The sequence below is a fragment of the Muntiacus reevesi genome, chromosome 6 (assembly GCF_963930625.1).
Source record: "Muntiacus reevesi chromosome 6, mMunRee1.1, whole genome shotgun sequence".
Classification (NCBI taxonomy): Eukaryota; Metazoa; Chordata; class Mammalia; order Artiodactyla; family Cervidae; genus Muntiacus; species Muntiacus reevesi.
This window is the reverse complement of record NC_089254.1, coordinates 30,277,123-30,299,759: the sequence shown is the minus strand read 5'-3', so window position 1 is coordinate 30,299,759 and position 22,637 is coordinate 30,277,123. Positions and strand designations below refer to the sequence as shown.

Below are 22,637 nucleotides of genomic sequence, written 5' to 3'. Positions count from 1 at the left end.
AGCGTTTCTCATGATGTACTCTGCATATAAGTTAAATAAGCAGGGTGACAATATATGGTCTTAACGTACTCCTTTACCTATTTGGAACCAGTTCTGTGTGTCCAGTTCTAACTTGCTTCCTGACCAGCATACAAATTTCTCAAGAGGCAGGTCAGGTGGTATTCCCATCTTTTTAGGAATTTTCCAGAGTTTGTTGTGGCCCACACAGTCAAAGGCTTTGGCATAGTCAATAAAGCAAAAGTAGATGTTTTTCTGGAACTCTCTTGCTTTTTCAATGATCTAAGGTTTTTCTAAAGGTAAATTTGGCATTTTATTTTTAAAAATTGAACTATAGTTGTTAACAATGCTGTGTTAATTTCATCTGTACAGCAAAGTGATTCAGTTACGCATACGTATGTGTGTGTGTATTATATGTAATGCACTGAGTTATCTGCAGCGGCTCAGTGATAAAGAATCTGCCTACTATGCAGGAGCTGCAGGGGATGCGGGTTTGATCCCTGGGCCTGGAAGATCCCCTGGAGAAGGGAATGGCAACCCACTCCAGTATTCTTGCCTGGGAAATCATATGGACAGAGGAACCTGGTGGGCTACAGTCCTTGGGGTCGCAAAGAGTTGGACATGACTGAAGCGACTTAGCACGTGTATATGTGTGTGTGTATACATACACATACACACACACATTCTTTTTTGTATTTTCCATTATGGTTTATCCCAGGACATTGAATATAGTTCCCTGTGTTATACAGTAAGACCTTTGTTGTCCAGGGATTCTTTTTCTGGTGTGTTTTCTTTGTTGTTGGGGAATAGAAATATAGTTTATGTATTGAAGCTATTATGGCAGATCTTTTTATATCAGCCTGAAGATTTGTATAAGGTACACACAGAAGTGTTAGAAATAATTTGACTGATGGCTAAGGGGAGGATGTTGACTCTTAAACTTTGAAAATTCTGTAAATAGAAGATTTATTCTAGAAAAAGGAACAATAGATCAAGTAGTAAGACAGAAATTTTTTGCCTTTTTTACCATGCAGAGATAACCACTGTGAAATTTGACATCAAGTTTGATAGACTTTGTCTCATGCATTACAGCTTACTATTTATTATTTACAGTTGATTTTTGTTGGAGTGTAGTTGATTTATGATGTTGTGTTAGTTGCTGGCTCTACAGCAAAGTTAATCAGTTATGAGTGAGTGAGTGAAAGTCTCTCAGTTATGCCTGACTCTGCATCTGCATGGACTATCCAGTCCCCAGAGTTCTCCAGGCCAGAATACTGGAGTGGGTAGCTGTTCCCTCCTCAGGGATCTTCCCAACCCAGGGATCTAACCCAGGTCCCCCACACTGCAGGCCTCGTTTTTACCAGCGGAGCCACAGGGAGTGGGTATCCTGTCCCTTCTCCAGTGGATCTTCCCAAGCCAGGGATTGAGCCGGGGTCTCCTGCATCACAGGCAGATTGTTTACCAGCTGAGTTAGTAGCTGGTAGCTACTAGCTCGGAGAAGGCAGTGGCACCGCACTCCAGTACTCTTGCCTGGAAAATCCCATGGACAGAGGAGCCTGGTAGGCTGCAGTCCATGGGGTCGCGAGGAGTCAGACACGACTGAGCGACTTCACTTTCACTTTTCACTTTCATGCATTGGAGAAGGGAAATGGCAGCCCACTCCAGTGTTCTTGCCTGGAGAATCCCAGGGACGGGGGAGCCTGGTGGGCTGCCGTCTGTGGGGTCGCACAGAGTCGGACACGACTGAAGCGACTTAGCAGCAGCAGCAGCTACTAGCTACAGGGTAGCTACAAGCCAGGTAGCCACCAGGGAATCAGTTATGCATATACATATATGTCTTTAGATTTTCCCCATATAGGTCATCATTACAACATTTAAAATGCCAAAGATCATTCTGTAGAATTGTGCAGGTTGTCTTTCCATTAGCTGTATTTATACTATTAGTCATCTCTCTCTGGTATGTCATCCCTACCACAGTCTATGTAGCTAGTCCTCTGGTGGGCATCTAGGTTGTTTGCAGTTTTTTGCCATTAGAACTAGTTTGGTAATGAAGTCTTTCATTGTTTCCTTAAGATGCCTCCCTGCAGTGGTATTATCAGGCTTTTGGTAATTATTGAATTTTATGTTTCAACGTCTTACTCTTGGTACAAGGATAAAATGGAATGATGTAACTTTTCTATGATGGCTAAGCCTCGTTTTGTTAGGACCTACATGATACTCAGCAGTGAGATCTAGGAATAAGGAAAAGATTTTAGACATGGAATTTATAGAGTCGAAAGACCATAAATCTGGTCGTTTATAGCTTTTCTGGTAAGGTGGCTAATGCCAAATCACAAAACGACCTTTCCAAGGCTCCTTGGCTACTTACTGTTCAAGCTGGCTTAGAATTCTGGTCTCTCTTTCACTATTCAGCTCTGTATGTGTGTACCATTGGATGCATTTAACTTCTCTGAGACTCAGTTCTTCTTACTCTTTAATCCTTGAGATAAACTACTTATTGTTTCTTGCAAGGCCCTTTCAATCCTACCCTGTGGTCTACCCCAATAAACTTAGCAATGCAATTAAGTGCTGCTAGCCAGCAAAACTGCTCATGGGTGTGAATTTCCTGGTGGTCCAATGGTTGGGACTCTGCGCTTCCAATGCAAGAGGCACAGCTTCGAACCCAGTGCAGCCAAAAGGAAGCAAAACAAAAAATACTACTCACCATCTTCTGATTGACTCAGAATCACAGCAGAGCAATCAGGTAATGATGGGCAGCAGCATTCTGAGTAATACACATGTGGGATAAACATCCTTGAGTTCTGCTGAACTGAATGCGTATGTTTTGAATAATTAGATGACAGTTTTTGATCATGCATCTTGCATGTACAGTAAGGTTGGTGAAAATACTAGAATGTTTTCCCCTGAACTCAGCAGCCCACTAGATAACGTAGTGTAGGGAGGTTAATAGGTTATAAATTCATAAATACACAGTCTTCAGTCATGAGACAGTCATGCTGGCAGTCACACCTTCAGCTGTGTCCAGGTGTGGAGTGCCCCGTGGTGAGGGGTCAGGAGCGCGGCGTACACAGGGCATGCTCTCTGCTCTCTGACGGGAACAGCCTGGGTTTGGAGTCTTGCGGCCCCAGACAGCACTGTGCCACCTGGCCTCCCGATGAAGAGCGTCTTTTCTTTTCCCCTCGAAGAAATCTTCTTAAAGCAGTACAGTGAAGTTGGGAAGTTATAGTTTATTCCAAGTTGAGAGTTGTTTCTCCGGACACACGTGACTGTATTTGGGTACACAGAAGCATCTGGTGACCTATATGTTTATCTCTATTTATTTCCATGGAGAAGGACGTCTGTCTGTCTGTATATATGTCTCTTAATCAGGAAAGAAGCTAATTAACTTTTTAGTAACATGGGCTGTAGCCCGCCAAGCTCCTGTGTCCATGGGATTTCCCAGGCAAGAATACTGGAGTGGGTTGCCATTTCCTTCTCCAGGGGATCTTCCTGACCCAGGGATGGGACCCACATCTCCTGCATTGCAGGCTGATTCTTTACTTTCTGAGCCACTAGGGAAGGGCTCCCCTGCCCCCAACTTCTTTTTTTAAAGTAACATTACTGACTTAATTGCACAGTCACTTACTCTCTTCTGAAGTGCTCAGTTTTAGAGTGGGGAAGGATGTTACCGTGAACTGTCGCCTTTTATGTCCCAGGTGGAGTTGAGCCCTTCATTCCATTGGGCTCCTCCTCATGTAACCTTCAGGGATAGTTTCCTCTTGGACTCTGAAAAGCTTTATCTAATTTGTTGAAACATCTGTAATTCCAAACTTCCTGTAGTAAATGTACATCATCGATGTTAATAAAATTTCTAGCTGTTGTCTTCCTTTAGAAATAGCCAAAATACTTTAGGGCCCTTAATCCATGTATTCATTAGGAAGAAAGGAGAGGGAAGAAGCCAGGAAAAATGTGTTAACTGAAGGTTCTTATATAGGGATATTGGTAAAACAAGTTTTTCTGTGTGTCTGCTATCACCTATAAAGCTTATGAAAAGAATGCCATCTTTAGCTACTTTTTTTAAAAAAAATTGAAGTATAGTTGATTTACAATGTCTTGTTAATTGGTCTACAGCAAAGCGATTCAGTTACACACACACACACATACACATGGGAGAAGAATGTCGACTGATACAGAACTCACATGGAAATATCCCAAGATATATTGTATTTGGAAAAACAACAAATCACAAGACTATATCATGATCTCAGTTACTACTTTTTTTAAGGAGGTACTGAACACTTACACACCTTTGTGAGCATATGGAAAGAACTGGTTCGTTTGCAGAAGTTATCACAGTTAACAGTTACTCTGGGAAGGGTCTTGGAGGTCATTGTGACAGAAATTTCTTGATACTTTGTTAGTCTGTATGACTGGGATCTTTTAAAGAGTTAATTCGTATGCATGGAACTGTAGGACAGTGATGGAACAGGCCACTGACGTGCAAAAAGGGCAGAATTCTGAGTCCTGAGGACAACTGTATGGCTTGTCTTGTTTTCTGCATCTGCCATGCAGTTGCATGGTTTTGTTACCCCTTTTGGTGCTGGGCCTATCTCTTAAAGTTGAAACGGAAAGATCTCCAGATAAAGAAAGCAGTATGTGATCCACAAATGATCAGTCTGAGCAACTAGACAGAGAGCCTTTTATGCCTGTTCTTCTCTCCTTGCCTGGGTCGAACTCAGGGCCCACTGGAATACCATCTGAGCAAAGATTCTGAGTAACCCTGGAGAAAGCGTGAGGCCTTTTATTTTATTTTTTTTTTAATTTTGTTTTGCACTGGGAGTGTGTATTATTATGGTGATGTCTATATGGTGGTATCTTCTGTCAACTTTTATTGAGTTCTTCACATTTAAAATATGTAGGTAAGCTAGAACACACCAATTTATCTTATAAACTTAGGAATCTTACACATTTATCTTATAAATGATAAGTTAAAGATGCCAGACATGGGTATTTACATAGAAATGTAAACAGGCAGAATCCTTCTGTGGCATGAGGAGCCGAGGGGAGGGGCAGTCACTGGAAGGAGGTCCTGGTGGGGCTTCTGGGACACTGGGTGTCCTAGCTCTGAATTTGGAGATGCATGCTCACTGTGTGAAAATTCATTGAGATGTTTGCTTAAGATTGGGTACTTTTCCATAGTTCAGTTCACTTGCTCAGTCGTGTCCAACTCTTTGTGACCCCATGGACTACAGCACGCGAGGCTTCCCTGTCCATCACCAACACCTGGAGCCTGCTCAAACTCATGTCCATTGAGTCGGTGATGCCATCCAACCATCTCATCCTCTTTCATCACCTTCTCCTGCCCTCAATCTTTCCCAGCATCAGGGTCTTTTCCAGTGAGTCAGTTCTTCGCATCAGGTGGCCAGAGTATTGGAGTTTCAGCTTCAGCATCAGTCCTTCCAATGAATATTCAGCATTGATTTCCTTTAGGATTGACTGGTTTGATCTCTGTGCTGTCTAAAGAACTCTCAAGAGTCTTCTCCAACACCACAATTCAAAAGCATCAATTCTTTGGCACTCAGCCTTCTTTATAGTCTAACTCTCACATCCATACATGACTACTGGAAAAACCATAGTTTTGACTGGATGCACCTTTGCTGGCAAAGTAATGTCTCTGCTTTTTAATATGCTATCTAGGTTGGTCATAGCTTTTCTTCCAGGGAGCAACAAGTGTCTTTTAATTTCTGTACTTTTCCATAACAAGGCTCTAAAATGAAAAACAAAACAAACAAAAAAAAGACAAAAAGTAAAGCTCCTCTTGAAATAGATGAATGGGTGCGTGGATGGATGGATAGATAGGGAGAAGACAGCTTTTGTTGTTTTCTTTTCACCACCACCCCTGTCGCCCTGCCTCAAATCAGATCATAAATTCCACAAGGTCATGGATTGCTTTTTTCCCTCAAGAATAGGCTCATAATAGGTATTGAGTGATTTTATAGTGGTAAGTAACATGACCATTAAATTCGACTTCCTCCAGTGAGTGGCTCAGAGATTTTTGTCCTTTGATTCTGAAAGTGTTTTAAATATTTGTTTTTAAGACCTTAAAGCAAGGGAGGTGTGTATTGTAACATCTTTTCTATTCTGATTTGGAAAGACTAGCCAGGAGAAGGAGAACCCCCTCCTCTTGTTCTGTGGGGGTCCTCATAGACTGTTATTGACTTCATGGTGAATAACTTAGTCAAGAGTGTTGTTTTTTGTTTGTTTGGGTTTTTTTCTGGCCATACTGTGTATCTTCTGGGATCTTACTTCCCTGCCCACGGATTGAACCCAGACTTTAGCAGTGAGAGCACCAAGTCCTAACCACTGGACCGCCAGGGAATTCCCTAGTTAGAGTTTGACAAAATGTTGTTTTTTTTTTTTTACTTTACTGGTAAATGGCTAATATGTTCCCTTGGAAACCTGTTTTCCCCATGTGTCCTTCAAAGGGAATGTGGGCGGAGAGTGTTAGGTGTGTTCTGGATTTGCTGTTTGCTCAGTGGCTTTATTCAGGAGCTTTAGAGCCAGGAATCCTGAGTGGAAGAGGTGGTATTGCTGTTACCCAGCCTGGTTCCTCTTCCCATCCCTGCTCCCTGTTCACTTGCAGAGCTTTAGACAAGCTGAACGGGTTCCAGCTGGAGAACTTCACGCTGAGAGTGGCCTACATCCCTGATGAGACGGCGCAGCAGAGCCCCTCGCAGCAGCCTCGTGGCCGGCGTGGCTTTGGGCAGCGGGGCTCCTCGAGGCAGGGGTCTCCAGGGTCAGTGTCCAAGCCAAAGCCGTGCGACTTGCCTCTGCGCCTGCTGGTTCCCACCCAGTTCGTTGGAGCCATTATAGGAAAAGAAGGCGCCACCATTCGGAATATCACCAAACAGACCCAGTCTAAGTGAGTATTTGCTGGGGCGCCGTGGGTGTTTGAATCTTCATAAGAGAGTCTGTTGTTTGCTACTTCATGTCCTCCTGAACATGGCTGTGATCCCTTCTTGTATGCTACTTGGGAATCTGGAAAAACCTTGTGATTTGATAGCTTTTGAGTTCATTTTATAAAAACCTGGGGCTAAACCTTAATCTCAAAGAGAACTTTAGATTTTCACACATGAATGGAAAACAAATGATACTCCTGATGGGGGAGGCCCTGACCAACAAAAGGGCAACTTCTAGGTGTTTCTCTGCTCCCCCGTCTCCTCTCCGACCTCCACTGATACTGCCTTCTGTGCTTTTAGAAGTAATTTTCTGGGTCCAACACAGAAGAGTTTTTTAGTCTTGCTTTACTTCAATGAAGAATAATTCAGTTTATGATCTGTAGTTATCCTGTGTTTAAGCCATGCAGTTAGAATGGTTCTTTCTTTAGGATGTTGTTTGATAGTTTTAATTTGCAGATTTTGGGAATTAGAAGATTCTCCATCAAATACTCAGGCTTTTTAGGAGTAGAAAGCAGGAGCTGTTTGTTTTTATTTACCACTGTAGTCCCAACACTGGGCCTGTTGATGGCTCTCATTTTTGTCAAATGAGTGAAATAACTGCATGTGAATTGTGTTTAATTCTGTTAAAGTATATCTAAGGCACTGTCTCAGTTTTGGAGCTCCAGTGATTGTATATTTGTGGTTTTTGCTTTAATAACCATCCTGTTATGCTGCATGTGAAGATATGACCAAAAAAAACTTGATGGTGAACTCTGTCCTTGCCCTTAGTTCTGTAAATTGCTATCAGGCACATCTCTGGGACAGTTGCCACCATATTTCCTGAAGAACTGCGGATGTAAGGGAGAAGAGGCAGTGTGCACACACCTCTCAAGTCATTCTACACAAAAGGGCAGGGAGATGGCCCTGGGTCAGCTGCAGAGATGATTGTGGATCATTTTGCTTTTTAAATTTAGTGAGAAAAATTATTTTGTGTGGTCCAAGGAGTTAAGCAGAGTCTTTTTCGGAAAGTACAACTATGGTGCCGTGTTTGTTCCAGCAGGCTTAAGAGGTTATCCACGTTCATCACAGGCCCCATGCCAGCCTTCAGGTGGCTGGCCCATTTCTGATGGAGAAGCGAAACGAACTGTGTCTAGTGGTGGTCATGCGCCCACTCCCCCTGAAGGGCGGCGCTTGGCCCTGCCTTCCCACACTTGGGAGGAGTGGGAGAGATGCCGAGTGCTGGTCACCTTTGCAAAGTCGGTGGCCTTGACTTCATAATGTTAGAGGGTAGGGAAGACAACCATGGCCCAATCAGTTTTCATCTCAGATTTGCCTCATTTTAATACAAGAGCTTCTCTTTAATTCTCTATTTCAAGAGCGTCTCTCTTGCATTGATTCCCTGTTACCTGCAGAAACTAATTATTCAGTCGTTTCCCTTCCTCATCACATGGCAGATGAAAGTTGCTCCTTTTAAATTAAAGCTGCTCATTTCCCTGTCAGAGGAAAGAGCTTCTGTGATTTAATGAAACTGTTTGTTTTATTTAAGCAGGAAGATGGAGAATGGAGAGGGAAGGGAAGCAATAGTTGTATTCCATGATTCACTTGCAGCTCTGCCAACAGATTTAATTAACTCTTGCCATTGAACTCGTCATTATCAGATCTTCTGCATCTGTAATAGCCTCACAGGGCTGCCCTAATCTGTAAAGCAACATTCCTTACTCTCAGAGGATCAGAGTTTGGTAATCCTTAGCACAGTGAGCAGGTGAAAATAAACCAGGAGGGAGATGAGCACATCACCTACTGGAAGAGATGCAATACTTACAGTGATTGGAGACTGAAACCAGTGACTGGAGAGATGGTTCCTGAGATCAGATCTGTTGCAAGATACTCTTTTTATTGGTCATTTCTAGATAGTCCTTATTTGTTTCACTTCTCCATTGCCCTTATTTTTAGCTATAGGTTTTAATTCTGAGATGAATCTTCAGTTTTCAATTAGGCATTTAGGAAAATGAAATCCAAACCCTGATTTTATTAGCAAGATGTAGTGGTCATTCTCATGACAACGAGTTATAGCCTTTCCATCTAGAGTTTGAGTGGCCAAAGGAACTTAAAATAATTTTCCCTGAACACACTTTTTTGAATAGTTGATTTTCTTTCTTGTACTTTTTAAACAGAAGACTTGTTTTTGTATTTAATTCAAAATGTACAAGTATATACATTAAAAGAGTTAACCTCCATCAAACCCCCAAGGTGACCACTGTTGAGTTGGGAATATGTCTTTATAAGACTTGTTCCTCATATCTGCTAACACATGTAGCTTTAAAAGAGAATTTATATCATGGTATGTAGTGTGTTTTTTTTTCACATAAGATTGAGGACCTTTTGCTTTGTTGGCACCTGTAATTTTACCACATTTATGAACAACTGTGTGATATGGATATGTTCTTTAACCGTTTTTTCCTTATTGGAAATACCAGTTTTCTTTCTATTACAAATAGTGCAGCGGTGAACATGCTTGCACCAGTGGTTTCAACCCATGGTGATGTTTTCCCCCAGCAGACATTTGTCAGTGTTTGGAGACAGTTTTGGTTGTCATACTTAGATGGGGGCGGGGGTGCTACTGGTGTCTACTGGGTAGAGGCCAGAGATGTTGTTCACCATCCTGCAATGCACAGATTGGCTTCCACACCAAAGAACTAGTCTGACCCAAAGTGCCAATGCTGCCGGAGGGTGAGAAACACCACTCTTAGCCCACATATGAGACTACATCTGTAGGAGATATTACAAGAAGTAGAATTCTTGGGTCAAAAGATAATAAGCAGTTCAGCAGATTGTTCTGTACTCCACACCATGCCAGAGGTGTGCGTGTCCCAGACACCCATCCTCTTGCCAGTACTGAATAGCATCTGTGCAGGTCTGGAAGAGAACACCACCTTGTTTCAAGGACCAGTGAGACTGAACATCACTGTGTGTTTGTGGCCATTTGCTTGTTTTGATATAGAACTGCCGCCATATCTTTGGGGTCCACTCCTATTACTGTTTATTGTGGACTTTTCCTTGATCAGGAAGGCAAAATGTAGAAAGACCCTGGCAAGAGGAAACCGAGGAGTGAAATCCCCACCTGTGACGGATGGTGGTCACACTGTGAGTGGAGTCAGGAGCCCCCGACTTGTGGGGATTCCAGCGCCAGTCCTCTTGGCTTGTGTTCCAGGCTCCCTTGTTCTTTGAGTGGAAGAAAGCCTTTTGTTTGAACCCAGACTCCTGGATGTGAGATGACTGACCTGTAGCACTGAAAAGGAAAGTTAAGCATGTGCAGTTTGGCCAGAATAAAGAGATGGCCCTGCATGAGCAGAGAGGGGAATATTCTTGGACTTAACATTGGTCTCATCCATGGTGACGGCTTATGAAGACTTGCTTTTGAGGAAAGTGCGTCACCCACTCTTTGCCCAGAAGTGCGGTGACTGTATAGGTGGTGATGACAGACTGTTGTGGATACATGCTTACAGCTCGTTTCCCTCTCCCCTTGTGCCCACCCTAAGAATTGATGTCCATCGGAAGGAGAATGCAGGTGCCGCCGAGAAGTCCATTACTATCCTCTCTACCCCCGAGGGCACCTCTGCAGCTTGTAAGTCTATTCTGGAGATTATGCATAAAGAAGCTCAAGATATAAAATTGTGAGTAAAGAGGAATAACCGGTGGGGAGGTTGATATTTATGCGGTCCTGTTTTTGGGATGCTTTGACATAATTTTTGGGAATTGCCAGCAGACAAAGGGAAATGCTGTCCCGAAGAGCGACAGAGGGTCAGCAGTGTTGTTTTGGTGGTTATAGAGCATAAGTCTTTTAAATGCTTCACTTTCATTCATGTTTGGCTATGTTGCGAGTGGTGTTAATGGGAAAAGTCCAGCTGTAAAAAAAAAAAGGCAGTTGGGGTCACAGGAAGCTCACCTAAGGTCCAAGAAGCATCCCAGGGATTTACCCAAAGCAGGGACCCCAAACCCTCACTCCTATGCTTGGAGCTTGAAGGAGCTCGGCCTGTGTCTGCCAGCCCACCCTGCAGGAGCGGGAGAATGGAGCTGGAAAGGCCCTGGTCTTGTGCTGTGGGAAACTGGATGTTGATTCAGGTGCTTCAGGTTGAAACTAAATCTCTTGTGCATGGGAGCCTTGAGCAGAGGCTGGGTTCTCTGCTGCCTGTAGCACCTAGCATGGTGGTGTGCTGAAAGGAGGGTCCAGAGTAAGACGCTGGTCCTAACCTGGGGACCTAATTTGGAGGGACCTTTGAAGTACAGTACATATATTTTAACTAGAAGGTATTATATGTTGCTTTATTATAAGATTAAAATTACTTTTTAGTATAGAGAAAAGTGAAGAAAAAGCCCACCACTTAGATGACCCCATGACATGTTAACACAGTGCCATGTACATGACTTGGAAAGTCAGAAAGGTACAAAATGAAAAGTGAAAGTCCCCTCTCTTACTCTTATACTCTTCCCTCCAAAGTGTAACCCTGTTGGGTTTCTTGTTTCCCTCTGTAAGTCGTGCGTTTTATCTCCAGGGGTGTATTTAAACATTATTCTAAAACCGTGCTGTTTCGTGTTGTCGGTGGTGTTCTGGTATTGGGGGTTTCAGAATATGGGTTTGAGTAAGGTGTTTTCAAAGAGCTAACTAGAATCCATTATTGGAAGGCATTCCCTGAGATGAATAAAAGAAAACTTTTAAAAATTAACTCCTTTCCAAATACTTGTCAGTGTTTTTTCATCCCCCTCTCTTCATGCGTTGCTAGAATGTGGGCTAATGGTCAGCAGGCTTTACAGTGTCCCTGGCAGAATGCTTCCGCTACGGTAGGCAGGAAGTCAATGTTTAATGAATGAATATTGTCCTTTTACCCTAGAATAGGTATACTTACTCTGATTGGTGGCCTTTTATTTTATTTTTCTTTACAGCACAGAAGAGATTCCTTTGAAGATTTTAGCCCATAATAATTTTGTAGGACGTCTCATTGGTAAGGAAGGACGGAATCTTAAAAAAATTGAGCAGGACACTGACACTAAAATCACAATATCTCCGTAAGTGCTGCCTTGCTTTCTTTAGAATCAGAAAACTTTCAAAAATACCATTTCCAAGCTATATACCATTTCCAAGCTCTAGGTTATATATTAAGTGGGTTACAACTCTTGGAGCTGGCCTGTACCACCCTGCTTATGCTTCACTTCTCAAACCCATTTCTGTCCTGCCTGCTATCTGTCTCTAACCCACAGCGAAAGCATTCTCTGTTCCCACTGCAGAGGCAGGACACGCTAATGCTTGCCGTGTGTATTTCCTCACTGAAGTCTTGCTGGGGTTTTCTGGCATCTGCTCTGAAAGCTGGAGTGTGTAACCCTGCGTATTATCCATCGCTGTATAACAGATTATCCCAACATTGGCCACTAAAGACAAGGGTGAACGTTTACTGCTCACCTGGTTTCTGGGGGGCAGGAGTTCAGGGGTACAGCGTGGCTGGGTAGTCCTGGTCTGGGGGGCTCTTGGTGTTGCTGCCAAGCTGATGGCTGCTCTTAGAATGTGGCCTCAGCTCCTCACCTCCGCTCAGCTCCTCCACAGGGCTGTTTGGGGGCGTCTTCAAGTCATATCCCTCACAGTGAACAACCTAAGAGACAAGAAGACAGAAGCAGCTGTGTCTTTTGTAACATAGTCTCAGAAGTCACTCTCTTTACCACTTTTTTCTACTGTTGTTGACACGAGTCAGCTTCAGTCAGTGTGGGAGGGGCGGTCGCTGGGGAGTGGGGATCGGGGAGGCTAGTCCCCATGCCTGCAGTCCATGAATGCTCTGACATTACGTGGAAAGGCCTTTCTCTTCCGAGGGTGACTTTTACTTCCTCCAGGGCTCGCTAAAAAGTTGAGAGGGAAAGAGACTGACGAACTAATGAAGAATAGTAGAGAAAGACTGGGGCAGTATTTCATGGAGCAAGGAGTTTTTGTAGAAGTGGGAGTGGAAAGGAAGTGGGAGAGTCCTGCTTGGTGGGAAAGGAAAAACTGCAAAACAGTAAAGAGAACAAGTGATCCTACCCTCTCTTGAATTTTATGCTCAGAAAGGGGAAGGTTTTAAGAGGAAAAAAATATATCATAAAGGCTGTTCTGGAAGCAGCTATTTTTAAAACTGTAATAGAAAATGCTCATCAGGGGAGAGTCGGTTGAGCCTGAAGAGGAAACATACACTTGTGTACGGGGTCTGAGACGAAGCATCTTCACTGTGTGGATGTTTATATTTTAACAAGTATAGGAAGACGTTAAGGAATAACATCCCATTCATCTGCCTCACGTTTAGCTTGAGACACTTTGCTAGTAGTGAAAATGAGAGTTTTAGCCCTAAGAATATGAAAGGAAACTGTCCCAATATTCTGTATCCTTTCCGTCCATTTCCTGAGTCTTGTTTCCATGGTAAGTACCTCCCATGGGTTTTCCTTCAAGGCTGTTGAATGGCTGAGACTTAAATGGTGTCAGTGTCATCTGAATGGATTTCGACGCTTCTACAGGAGCTGAGTGAGACAAGCAGGGAGTTTCTGAATATTGCTGTTACATCTTAAGCTTTTTAGTTGTCTAAACGGTCATCGAGGGACTATTTTTAAAATTCAGTCAAAATGGATGGATTTGTGTTATTTCCTCAAGCGTACGTCAATCTAAATTCTAAAATTAGCAACAAAAATAAGCTTAGACATATGAATTCTGGGTGCCGTTTTGGAATATTTTCTTGCTTATCCCTTGCTTGGTGATCTAAAAAATGCAGTTGCATGACAAGGCCAATTACACCCCAAATTGGTCGGGGCAGACTAGAAACGCACTTATTAAAGGTTATATTCATCTGGTTCTTGGGGTCCACTAAAACTATAGGTTCCTCTGGATCATTTTCTTTACATTTCACTGTTGTGAAAAAAGCTCACCTTAAGTGGTCAAGAAGTATAATTTGTTTAAAACATGGACTTAATTGAACTGCGTACACCCAGAGATACTTAGAAGGTGGGAGGGGCAGTATTTTCTATTCCCCTGCAGCTTTACAATTGTTGTATTCACAACTTTTGGGGCTTACTCATTTTTCATGATGTCTAACCACCTCCTTTTACACATTGCCAGCCTCCACAGTTGGGTTTGAATTGCCAGTTGTGGTTGAACTATTATTAACTGTCTCCCTCCTATAATTTCCAGTCTTTTCCTTGCCTCTCTGTTTCAATCTGCAGATTGCAGGAGCTGACACTGTACAATCCGGAACGCACCATCACGGTGAAAGGCAGCGTGGAAACCTGCGCCAGGGCTGAGGAAGAGATAATGAAGAAAATCAGGGAGTCTTATGAAAACGACATTGCTTCCATGAATGTTAGTTTTCATGTGGAGGAAATGTCTTTGTTTTGATGAACAGTTCAGAGATGTTTTCAATTGCCTTAACATTGATTTCTTTAATGGCGTCATTGTTAGATGTGGTTTCTCATTGACTTTGAGCATCACGGTGAGCGCCCTGGGATAGTTGGGCAGACACAAACTTGGACTTCAGGCTTGGCCCTCTTTTGTGATTTTAGCTAACTTTGTGCCTTAGCTTCCTTACCTGTGAGGTAAGGTTAATACCTCCCTAAAAAAAGGCTAATCTCTCCCATACAGTGTGAATTTGAGGGAGATTATAGTATTATAGGAATGTGGGCTTTAGGAGTGTGTGAACTGGTTTGAATCTTAGCTCAACCATTTATTAGCTGTAGCTTTATTCTCATGGACGACTTACTTGGTCTCTCTGTTCCTCATCTGTAAAATGGGGCTACTGCCTACACTGCATGCTTATTAGGATTATAATAGCTACAGTGCATATATAAAAAACTACTGTTATGAGGATAAATTTAAAACCTGGTTACTCGTAAACCTTGGCGATAAAAGAATTTACAGTGACAAAACAAAGCTGTGTAGTGCAGGTAAGGCAATTAAAGTGCATTGCTGACGTGCCATAACGGATGGAATGGTATGGAAAATGTAGCATTTCAAAAGTCCGTCTTGAATTTTCAAGTAAACGATTGGAAAAAAAAAAGTTCATCAGCTGGGCCTGCCATCTGAAACATTACACTTGAAAGAAAGGAAAGTGTAAAAATGATACTGCCATTGTGAGAACTGCCTTAAATGCTAATCATTTTACCCCCACATGACTGCCTCCCTACCTTCACGTGATCACTGCTCATCCAAGTGTTTCAGGGTCACTTGGGAGTAAATCCAAACCCACACAGGCCTTGAAAAAACATGCTTGAGGATGCTCAAGTCTGAACTCTGTAGTCTTCACCTTATTTTCTCAACCCTTGGCAAATGAAACCAAAACCAAATCCCATCTCTGGCTCCTGGATCCATTCCAAAGATCGGTTTATTTGAAGGGACATGAGCATGGAACCTGATTCCCAAAGAGCTTGATTTTGTTTTAGGTCTGTAGATTCATGACCACCAAGTTTTTTTCATGGAGTAAAGATCTCTTAATATTTGTTATCTGTTCTGCTTTTCAATGAACATATCTTGTTTGTTTGCGTCTTCAATTCATGCAAGATACTCAGTCTCTCTTTACTGTATGCCCAGAGAGTCAGATAACATGTATGTCTGAGCACTGAGAGCTGCTCGTAAAGGCAAGGAAGGCTGTGTTTCCTGCTTTGAGAAACCCAGTGTGCCTTCAGATCAAAGAGGAGGAAGACAGCACATGGAGTTTAAAATAGCAAGAATTATGTACAGACATAACCTGTAACCCGAAGTATAATCACATGGAACATCTGCTTTGTTTTAAAATTTAACTCACAAAATGATTTTTTTCTTTACTTGACAAGAGGTCACAATCTGGATATTATCACGTATAAATGCTCACTTGTACTTGATCTTGTAACTGTAAAATGAAGGGACTTTTTTTTACCATTGCAGCTTCAAGCACATCTAATTCCTGGATTAAATCTGAACGCCTTGGGTCTGTTCCCACCCACGTCTGGGATGCCACCTCCCACCTCAGGACCCCCATCAGCTATGACTCCTCCTTACCCACAGTTTGAGGTAAGACATAACCTTTCCTTATGGTTGAGGGGGGTGACGTCAAGGGACAGTCAGACTTTGTTGCCCTCAAGTGGTGTGACATTAAATGCTAATTGGGGGAACTCTTAAGGTAAAACCTGACCCCTGTGTGACCACTTGTCAGTTTGGATCTGGCACAGGCTTTCCAGTTCTTGTCACTAGGACCTTCTTCTCTTTGTAGACATACATGAGTTATTTCTTTTGAAGTTCTTGGGTGGCAGGGTTGTCAACATGCGTTTTCAAATATCAAAAGAAAAATTTTGAGACTTTGGGGAGGGGGAAAGAGGTTTCTTACTTTTAAATGTAAAGGAGAGGATTTTGAATAGGCTTCCTTCATCCTGAACTTCACCTGAAAGGTCAGTAAAGACTAGACCCGTTTTCCATTTTGAATGTTGTGCTTTATTAAGTGGTGAGCTCAGACAGTCTTGCCCACAAATCTGCTGTGTGTTTGTGTGCAGACATTAAACAGCTTTTATTTGTTTTGTAAACAGGTGTGTCATTAAGAAATAATCGTGTCGTTAAGAAATTATAATTTTTATATTTGCTTTTTAAGAGTAGCATTTTCCCTGAGGTTAGAAATAGGCCAGTGATAGTATGAAAATAAATGCAGCCTAGCAGACACTGTATACAAGAATTTTTTTTGAAAGAAGTTCTCAGTTCAGTTGCATTATCAATAATAATTGAAGACAATCATGTGAAATAAAATTAACGTTCTAGGATCTTCCTTCTTGAATTCGCTTTCCTCTCTCTCTCTTCCTATTTGACTCTCTTATGACATAAAGTTGTGAGCGGTACCTGCTACACCAAACTGAGGGAAGTGTTCAGGGAAAAGGCGGGGGTTCTGCCCTGTCAGTGCTCAGAGCACTTGTAGAATAAAAAGCCTCTGGAGTTCTGCGAAGAACACGGGTTATGAGATTGATCATATTTTATCCCTGTAGGAATGCGAATTGCCTTTGCCTGTCCTTGAAGCCACCCGGCTGCCTGGTGTGCTCATTAGCTTTTGCTCTGGTCTTGTAGCGTGTGTGTTTCTGCCACTGCTGTTGGTGACACTTGCATCTTCCCCTGCAGCTCACCTGCCACTTCAAACCTCTTTGGGGCCTAGAAACCATGTAACAAAGCTCCTTAATCTAAAGATAGGCATCAGAATTTCATATCAGGTGTGAACAGACTTGATTCTAAAGCTTTGTGGGGCTTCCCAGGTTGAACTAGTGGTAAAGAACCCACCTGCCAAAGCAAAAGACTTAAAAAAAAAAAACACAGGTTCGATCCTTGTGTCTGGAAGGAGGAGGGCATGGCAGCCCACCCCAGTATTCTTGCCTGGGAAATCCCATGGACAGAAGAGTCTGGCGTGGACAGGGTCGGACACGACAGAAACAACTCAGCCCGCACACCCACGGCTTTGTACCACAGCTGAGAGTGATGTGGAGCGGCTCATGTGTTTACAACTTGGTGCTATAGGGGATGGGTGGAAAGGAAGCGAGCCCTGGAGGGATACCCTGGGCCCCACCATCTCTCTGACACTGTAGGTCAGTCTCCTCCTTTCTCTAGGTTTCTCATCCACATGGTGAAAAAACTGAGCTAGATGAATTATCTCTAAGAACTGTTCTTTCCAACAGTTTTAATTTTTACAGAATTTGAAACTGTTTCTTACAAATTGAAGGTCTGCAGCAGCCTGCATTGAGCAAATCTGTTGGTACCATGTTCCAATAGCATTAGTTTTAATCAGGTATGTACAGTTTGACATAATGCTGTTGTACATTTAATAGGCAACAGTGTAGTAGAAACATAACTTACATGCACTGGGAAACAAAAAAAATTTGTGTGATTCACTTTATTCTGATACTCCGTCTAATGCAGTGGTCTGCCAGTGTCTCTGGGGTGTGCCTGTATATAAAAACTGTATATAAAATCGGGAGGTGTTTGCTCTCGGCATTGACAGCGCTCCTCCATTACTGTTTTGTAGACCTTCTCACCGAGAAGTCAGGTTACTCACAAAGATAGTCTCTTTATCCTCGATGCCTGTAGGTTAGTAGCAAATCTCTGTTTTTACTTTCTACATTGCCTGGCAAGGAGTAGGTATTGATGACTAAATGGTTCAAAGACTGACTCTGTTTTTATGCACTGCTTCCTCTTTGAGAATTGTTTCATTTTTTCTGCTCATGTTTTCTCACTTTTGCTTTGTAACATGAAGTAGAACTTGATGCATCTCATCTTTGGATAAATTCCTCGTCTCTGTTCTGTTCCAGAACTTTGCCTGTCTCTCCCCCTAAAACACATTCTTCTTCCTGCAGCCTGCCAGGCTGATGTTTGCAGTAGAGCCAGAGAGTCGGTTCTTCCCAGCAGACAAAACGTCTCTAGTTCCTGCCTAGCAGCTGGCTCATGCAGTACTTAATTGGCATACTTCGAGTTTATAAATGACAGGAAATGCTCCTTTCAGAGATGCTGAAACAGTAGGGAAGAGGCAGTTGGCAGCTAGTGAGCAGAGGAGGAGCTGGAATTGGCATCACACACACCACCACCCATAGCTGGATGGTTTGGCAGCTTGCGTTGGGGTTGGCAGAACTTAGCTCAAGAGCTGTTGTCTCCATCATTTTGATAGCGCCTTTGGAGTCTTCCCAAACCTCTAGAACAACAGTGTAATCTTAAAATTGCTAACTTTCTGCTTATGGAAGAGACAAGAAAGGTGAACACTTTCTTGGGTCTCATCTACTTTGAAATGGTCTTTAAGAAGCAAAAGTGTAATTTGAAAGGGACTGTTAGATCAAATGACTTTCATGGAGTCTTAGTCCTCCTCTTGAGGATGTCTTATAGCGGGTGTGACTCATTTGCTAGTAAACAATTTCAAAGTAAATAACTCATTGCATATATTATCTCTAAGAGGCCTTGTACTTAGTATATGGAGAAAGTTTCTTTGCCTTTCTTAAAAAAGACTTGAGTTCAGGTCATGAAGTTGAGTAAACTCGATTCCAGTTCCAGGCCAAAATCCATTAAAACACAACAAACGAAACAAAACCCCCAAGAACTATGTCTGTAGGAGCCACAGGGCGCTGCTGGCATCCTGCCAGGTTCCTGGAGGCTGGGCTTGTTGGCCGGCATGCTTGTGTCCGTGCCTTTGTGGTGTCTTAGGTTCTGTTCCCCACAAAGTAAATACACTTAACCTTACTGTTTGCTCATTCTTCTATCTCCTCATGATAGATGATTAGAAATTACTCACTGGCAGACTTCACCAGTTAAGCAAACTTTCAGTTGAGCAGCTTTGTTCTTCTGTTATTTCAAGCCATAGCCCGGAGGCTGCCAAGAACTCCAGAGGAAGTGCTGCCAATAGGCATCTGGCAGAAATCCACTGGGAAGCGGCTTGTGGCCTGAGTATCATTCACCTCTGAGCGTTTAGGGAGAAGGGTTCAGGGTAACGCAGGTGAACATTAACTTCCATGCGAAGAATGTGTAACGTGGAAAGGTAAAGCTGATGGATCTTCTGAAAACCACCTCGGAGTCTTAAGTTCACAGGTGAAAGAGACGTGTCATAACCCATTGCTATGGCTTCTGAACTTTATAAGTGAAAACTATTTGCTTATTTGAGTGTCCTAACCCTGAAAGCATGGCTTACCATACAGAGTTCCATATAAGAGTGGGCCGGTTTAATGACTCTCCGGTAGACAGGAGGTTTACGTGAGGTGCCTTATACTCCTGGAGGAAATTTTGCTTGAGAAGTAATTTATGGTCAGGGATGTGCTTGTTGGGTGTGAAACTGGACAGAGGGATCTGGGTGGCATTCAGAAAGGTCTTCATCAGGCTGCAGACACCTGATGAGTCACCTTCTCATTAAGGTGCTATCGTCAGGCGCACACACCACAGTCCCTGAGTCTGGGGCACCGCCTCCTGGCATGCGTCCCTCACTTTCTGCTAACCCGCCTTGTAGATTTGTTGCTTCTGCTTTCATCCCAGCGCGGAGCATTTTTTGTCTACAGAGTGATGCTTTCTTCATGACTTTGCCCTTCTTTCTGCTTGGCCCTTTCAGTCCTGGTCTCTTTACCATCATTGCCTTCCCAGAGCTCCATTCACCTTAATCTATGTGTTCATTCATTATTTCCTACCTCACTCCCACCTCCCCAAAGTCAGTGAAACAAAAGCACCTGTAGCCTCTCATCCATCACTGTATGGAAAGATGATTGCTTTTGTTCAGCTTTTGAGATGACAGTAGTTATTTATGCCCATGGGTTTTTCTCATAGCTGTGGTGGTCAGCGTGTTTCTTCTAGGCTGAGATGCTCAGGCTGTACTGTGAGGCTCTGGGACTTCTGGTCTGATGATCCTGGTACCTTAGGCCGCTAAGAACATTCAGAAGTTGATCTCTGGGGTCAGTCCCAGGAAAACTAGTTTTTACTAAACAAATAGCTTTTCTCTTAAAGATATGGTAAATCATGCTATTAATTTTTTTCTTAGCTTTAATTAATTGCTAAGAAGCATAGAGCCAAATTTGTATAATAACAGCATTTCTGATTTTATCTTTTCTGTTGAGGTCCCTCTGCTCTTATTTCTTCACTTCCTTTGTCTTTCTAAATCTTCTGTATTTTGTAAGCAGCATAAAGTATTCCTGGAACATGGCCCAGAAAGCAAATAATTACATAGTCATGGCAAAATACAATGGGGCAGATTTTGGCAAGGTACATGATAGATTTAGCCTGATCCTTAGAAAAGTCTTTAAAAAAACAAAACAAGAAAGGTCTTTATTACTGCCAGACCCCTGACTCCTCACCACCCCCTTTTAAAAAAAGTGTACTCAGAAGAACATTACATGGATGTTCTTAGCAAGACAAAATAGATCCTATCTTTACTTTAGAAGGGCTTCCCTTGTGGCTCAGCTGGTAAAGAATCCGCCTGCAATGCGGGAGGCTTGGGTTTGATCCCTAGGTTGGGAAGATCTCCTGGAGAAGGGAAAGGCTACCCACTCCAGTGTTTTGACCTAGAGAATTCCATGGATATCCATGGGGTCGCAAAAAGTCAGACACGACTGAGCAACTTTCACTTTACTTCAGAAAATTGGTTAATATACAAATTTTAATTTAAGGACCGGAATGACAAAATAAATTGGTATTAACATTGAGCACAGTTGATAGGCAATGTCACCATTAATTCAGTTCTGTCCAGTTACTAAGAGAGGCCTTAAATTGTACCTCTGGAATAAATGAGTTGTGTGCTGTGTTCAGGTGTGTCTGACTCTCTGCGACCCCATGGACCATAGCCCACCAGGCTCCTCTGTCCATGGGATTTTCCAGGCAAGAATTCTGGAGTGAGTTGCCATTTCCTTCTCCAAGGGATCTTCCTGACCCAGGGATTGAACCTGTGTCTTTTGCGTCTCTTGCACCGACAGGTGGATTTTTTTTACCACTGTGCCGTCTGGGAAGCCCCTGGAATAAATAGTATATGGTAATTGCATAATGCCCTGGCAGGCTGTGATGTATGGGGCTTTCCAGAGAGAGGCGTTGTTCCTATGACTCGGAAATACTGAAGGGTGAACTAATTTTATTTTTGTTCTTCACTGATGAATAGCAGTAAAAGTTGATTTGGCCAGGCTGTGCAAAACAGGCCTCTTCCACAAATCTCTACAGGCAAGAGTTTAGTGGGAAGGCAAAAGCTTTTCTGGTTTGTGTGTTCTAAGAATGCTTACAGAGCCCCCAGGGAGACTTCATTAGGCTGACACTGTATGAAGACCTGCAGTGTGTTAGAGCATCCTGGGAAACACAGGGATACCAGGTTGTAAAGAATGTAGTGTGTGCACATCTATTTATACCGATGCTAAAGAAACAGAATGTCATGATCAGAAAAAAGTACAATGGCTTTTGTCAAGAACACTTTCTAGAGTTGAATGTTAGGTTAACTTGGATACGAACTAAAGGGGCACGTGGGGCAGGGGTGGTTAACAGAAAAAGGAAGGGGCTTAGGAGAGCAGAGTTCCGATTTTTCTGTGTAGGAAACAAGACATGAGGTCTAGAATCACACACTGCTCTAATTCTTTGTATGTGGGAAAGGCATGTTTTAAACCAAGATGACTTCCCTCTGTCTTGTACACATTTATTGACTGTAAGATAATTAGCATGAGAGTTTAGAAATAAAAATTTTAAATGTTCATGCTGCAACCCAGCATTTTTATTACATAAAATCTTAGAAGTATTTGTACATGGGCACAAGATTTATGTTAAAAGACCCGACTGTAGTGTTAGACAAATTAGTGAGAAACTGGAAACCATACTTTCTTGAAGTGTTCCCAAAAAATCCTCAGATATAACAATATAACTGTCAGGGAAACATATAGTAATTGGGTTTTTTGGGGGGCAAATTTTCTGTGATGTGTTTTATTCTCATAATCCTTACAAATTTCAGTTAAAAGTGTTTTACACATGCTTTAGATGGATGTATGCAGATGAGACAGCAAACCTGTTGATTTCTTTTCCTTGGTCTAGTAGAGCATCTTTCCTTTGTGAGTCAATTAAACTCTTTTTGGGGGGGTGAATTTTTTAATTGAGGTATAACTGACATACATTTTCAGGTGATTCAGAGAAAGAAACTGAAGACTTAGCACACTCTGTCCCCACACAGGGCTTACAGGGAGGAAAGGAAGTGGTAATTGACACTCGCAATCTTTGTGTGCTAAGAGTGGTTG

At 42.6% G+C, this 22,637-nt stretch overlaps 1 protein-coding gene across 3 annotated transcripts in view; it reads left to right on the top strand.

Annotated features, from left to right (window-relative positions):
- IGF2BP3 (insulin like growth factor 2 mRNA binding protein 3) overlaps positions 1-22,637 on the top strand; it is a 142,108-nt gene that overhangs the window by 109,551 nt on the left and 9,920 nt on the right. For 2 of the 3 annotated variants that reach the window (XM_065938766.1, XM_065938765.1), the window contains exons 6-10: positions 6,620-6,898; positions 10,454-10,588; positions 11,856-11,978; positions 14,142-14,277; positions 15,835-15,960. In XM_065938766.1, coding sequence (XP_065794838.1) covers positions 6,620-6,898; positions 10,454-10,588; positions 11,856-11,978; positions 14,142-14,277; positions 15,835-15,960 — 799 coding nt within the window. The remainder of the gene's footprint in view (positions 1-6,619; positions 6,899-10,453; positions 10,589-11,855; positions 11,979-14,141; positions 14,278-15,834; positions 15,961-22,637) is intronic. The other variant, XM_065938767.1, reaches the window with a different exon arrangement.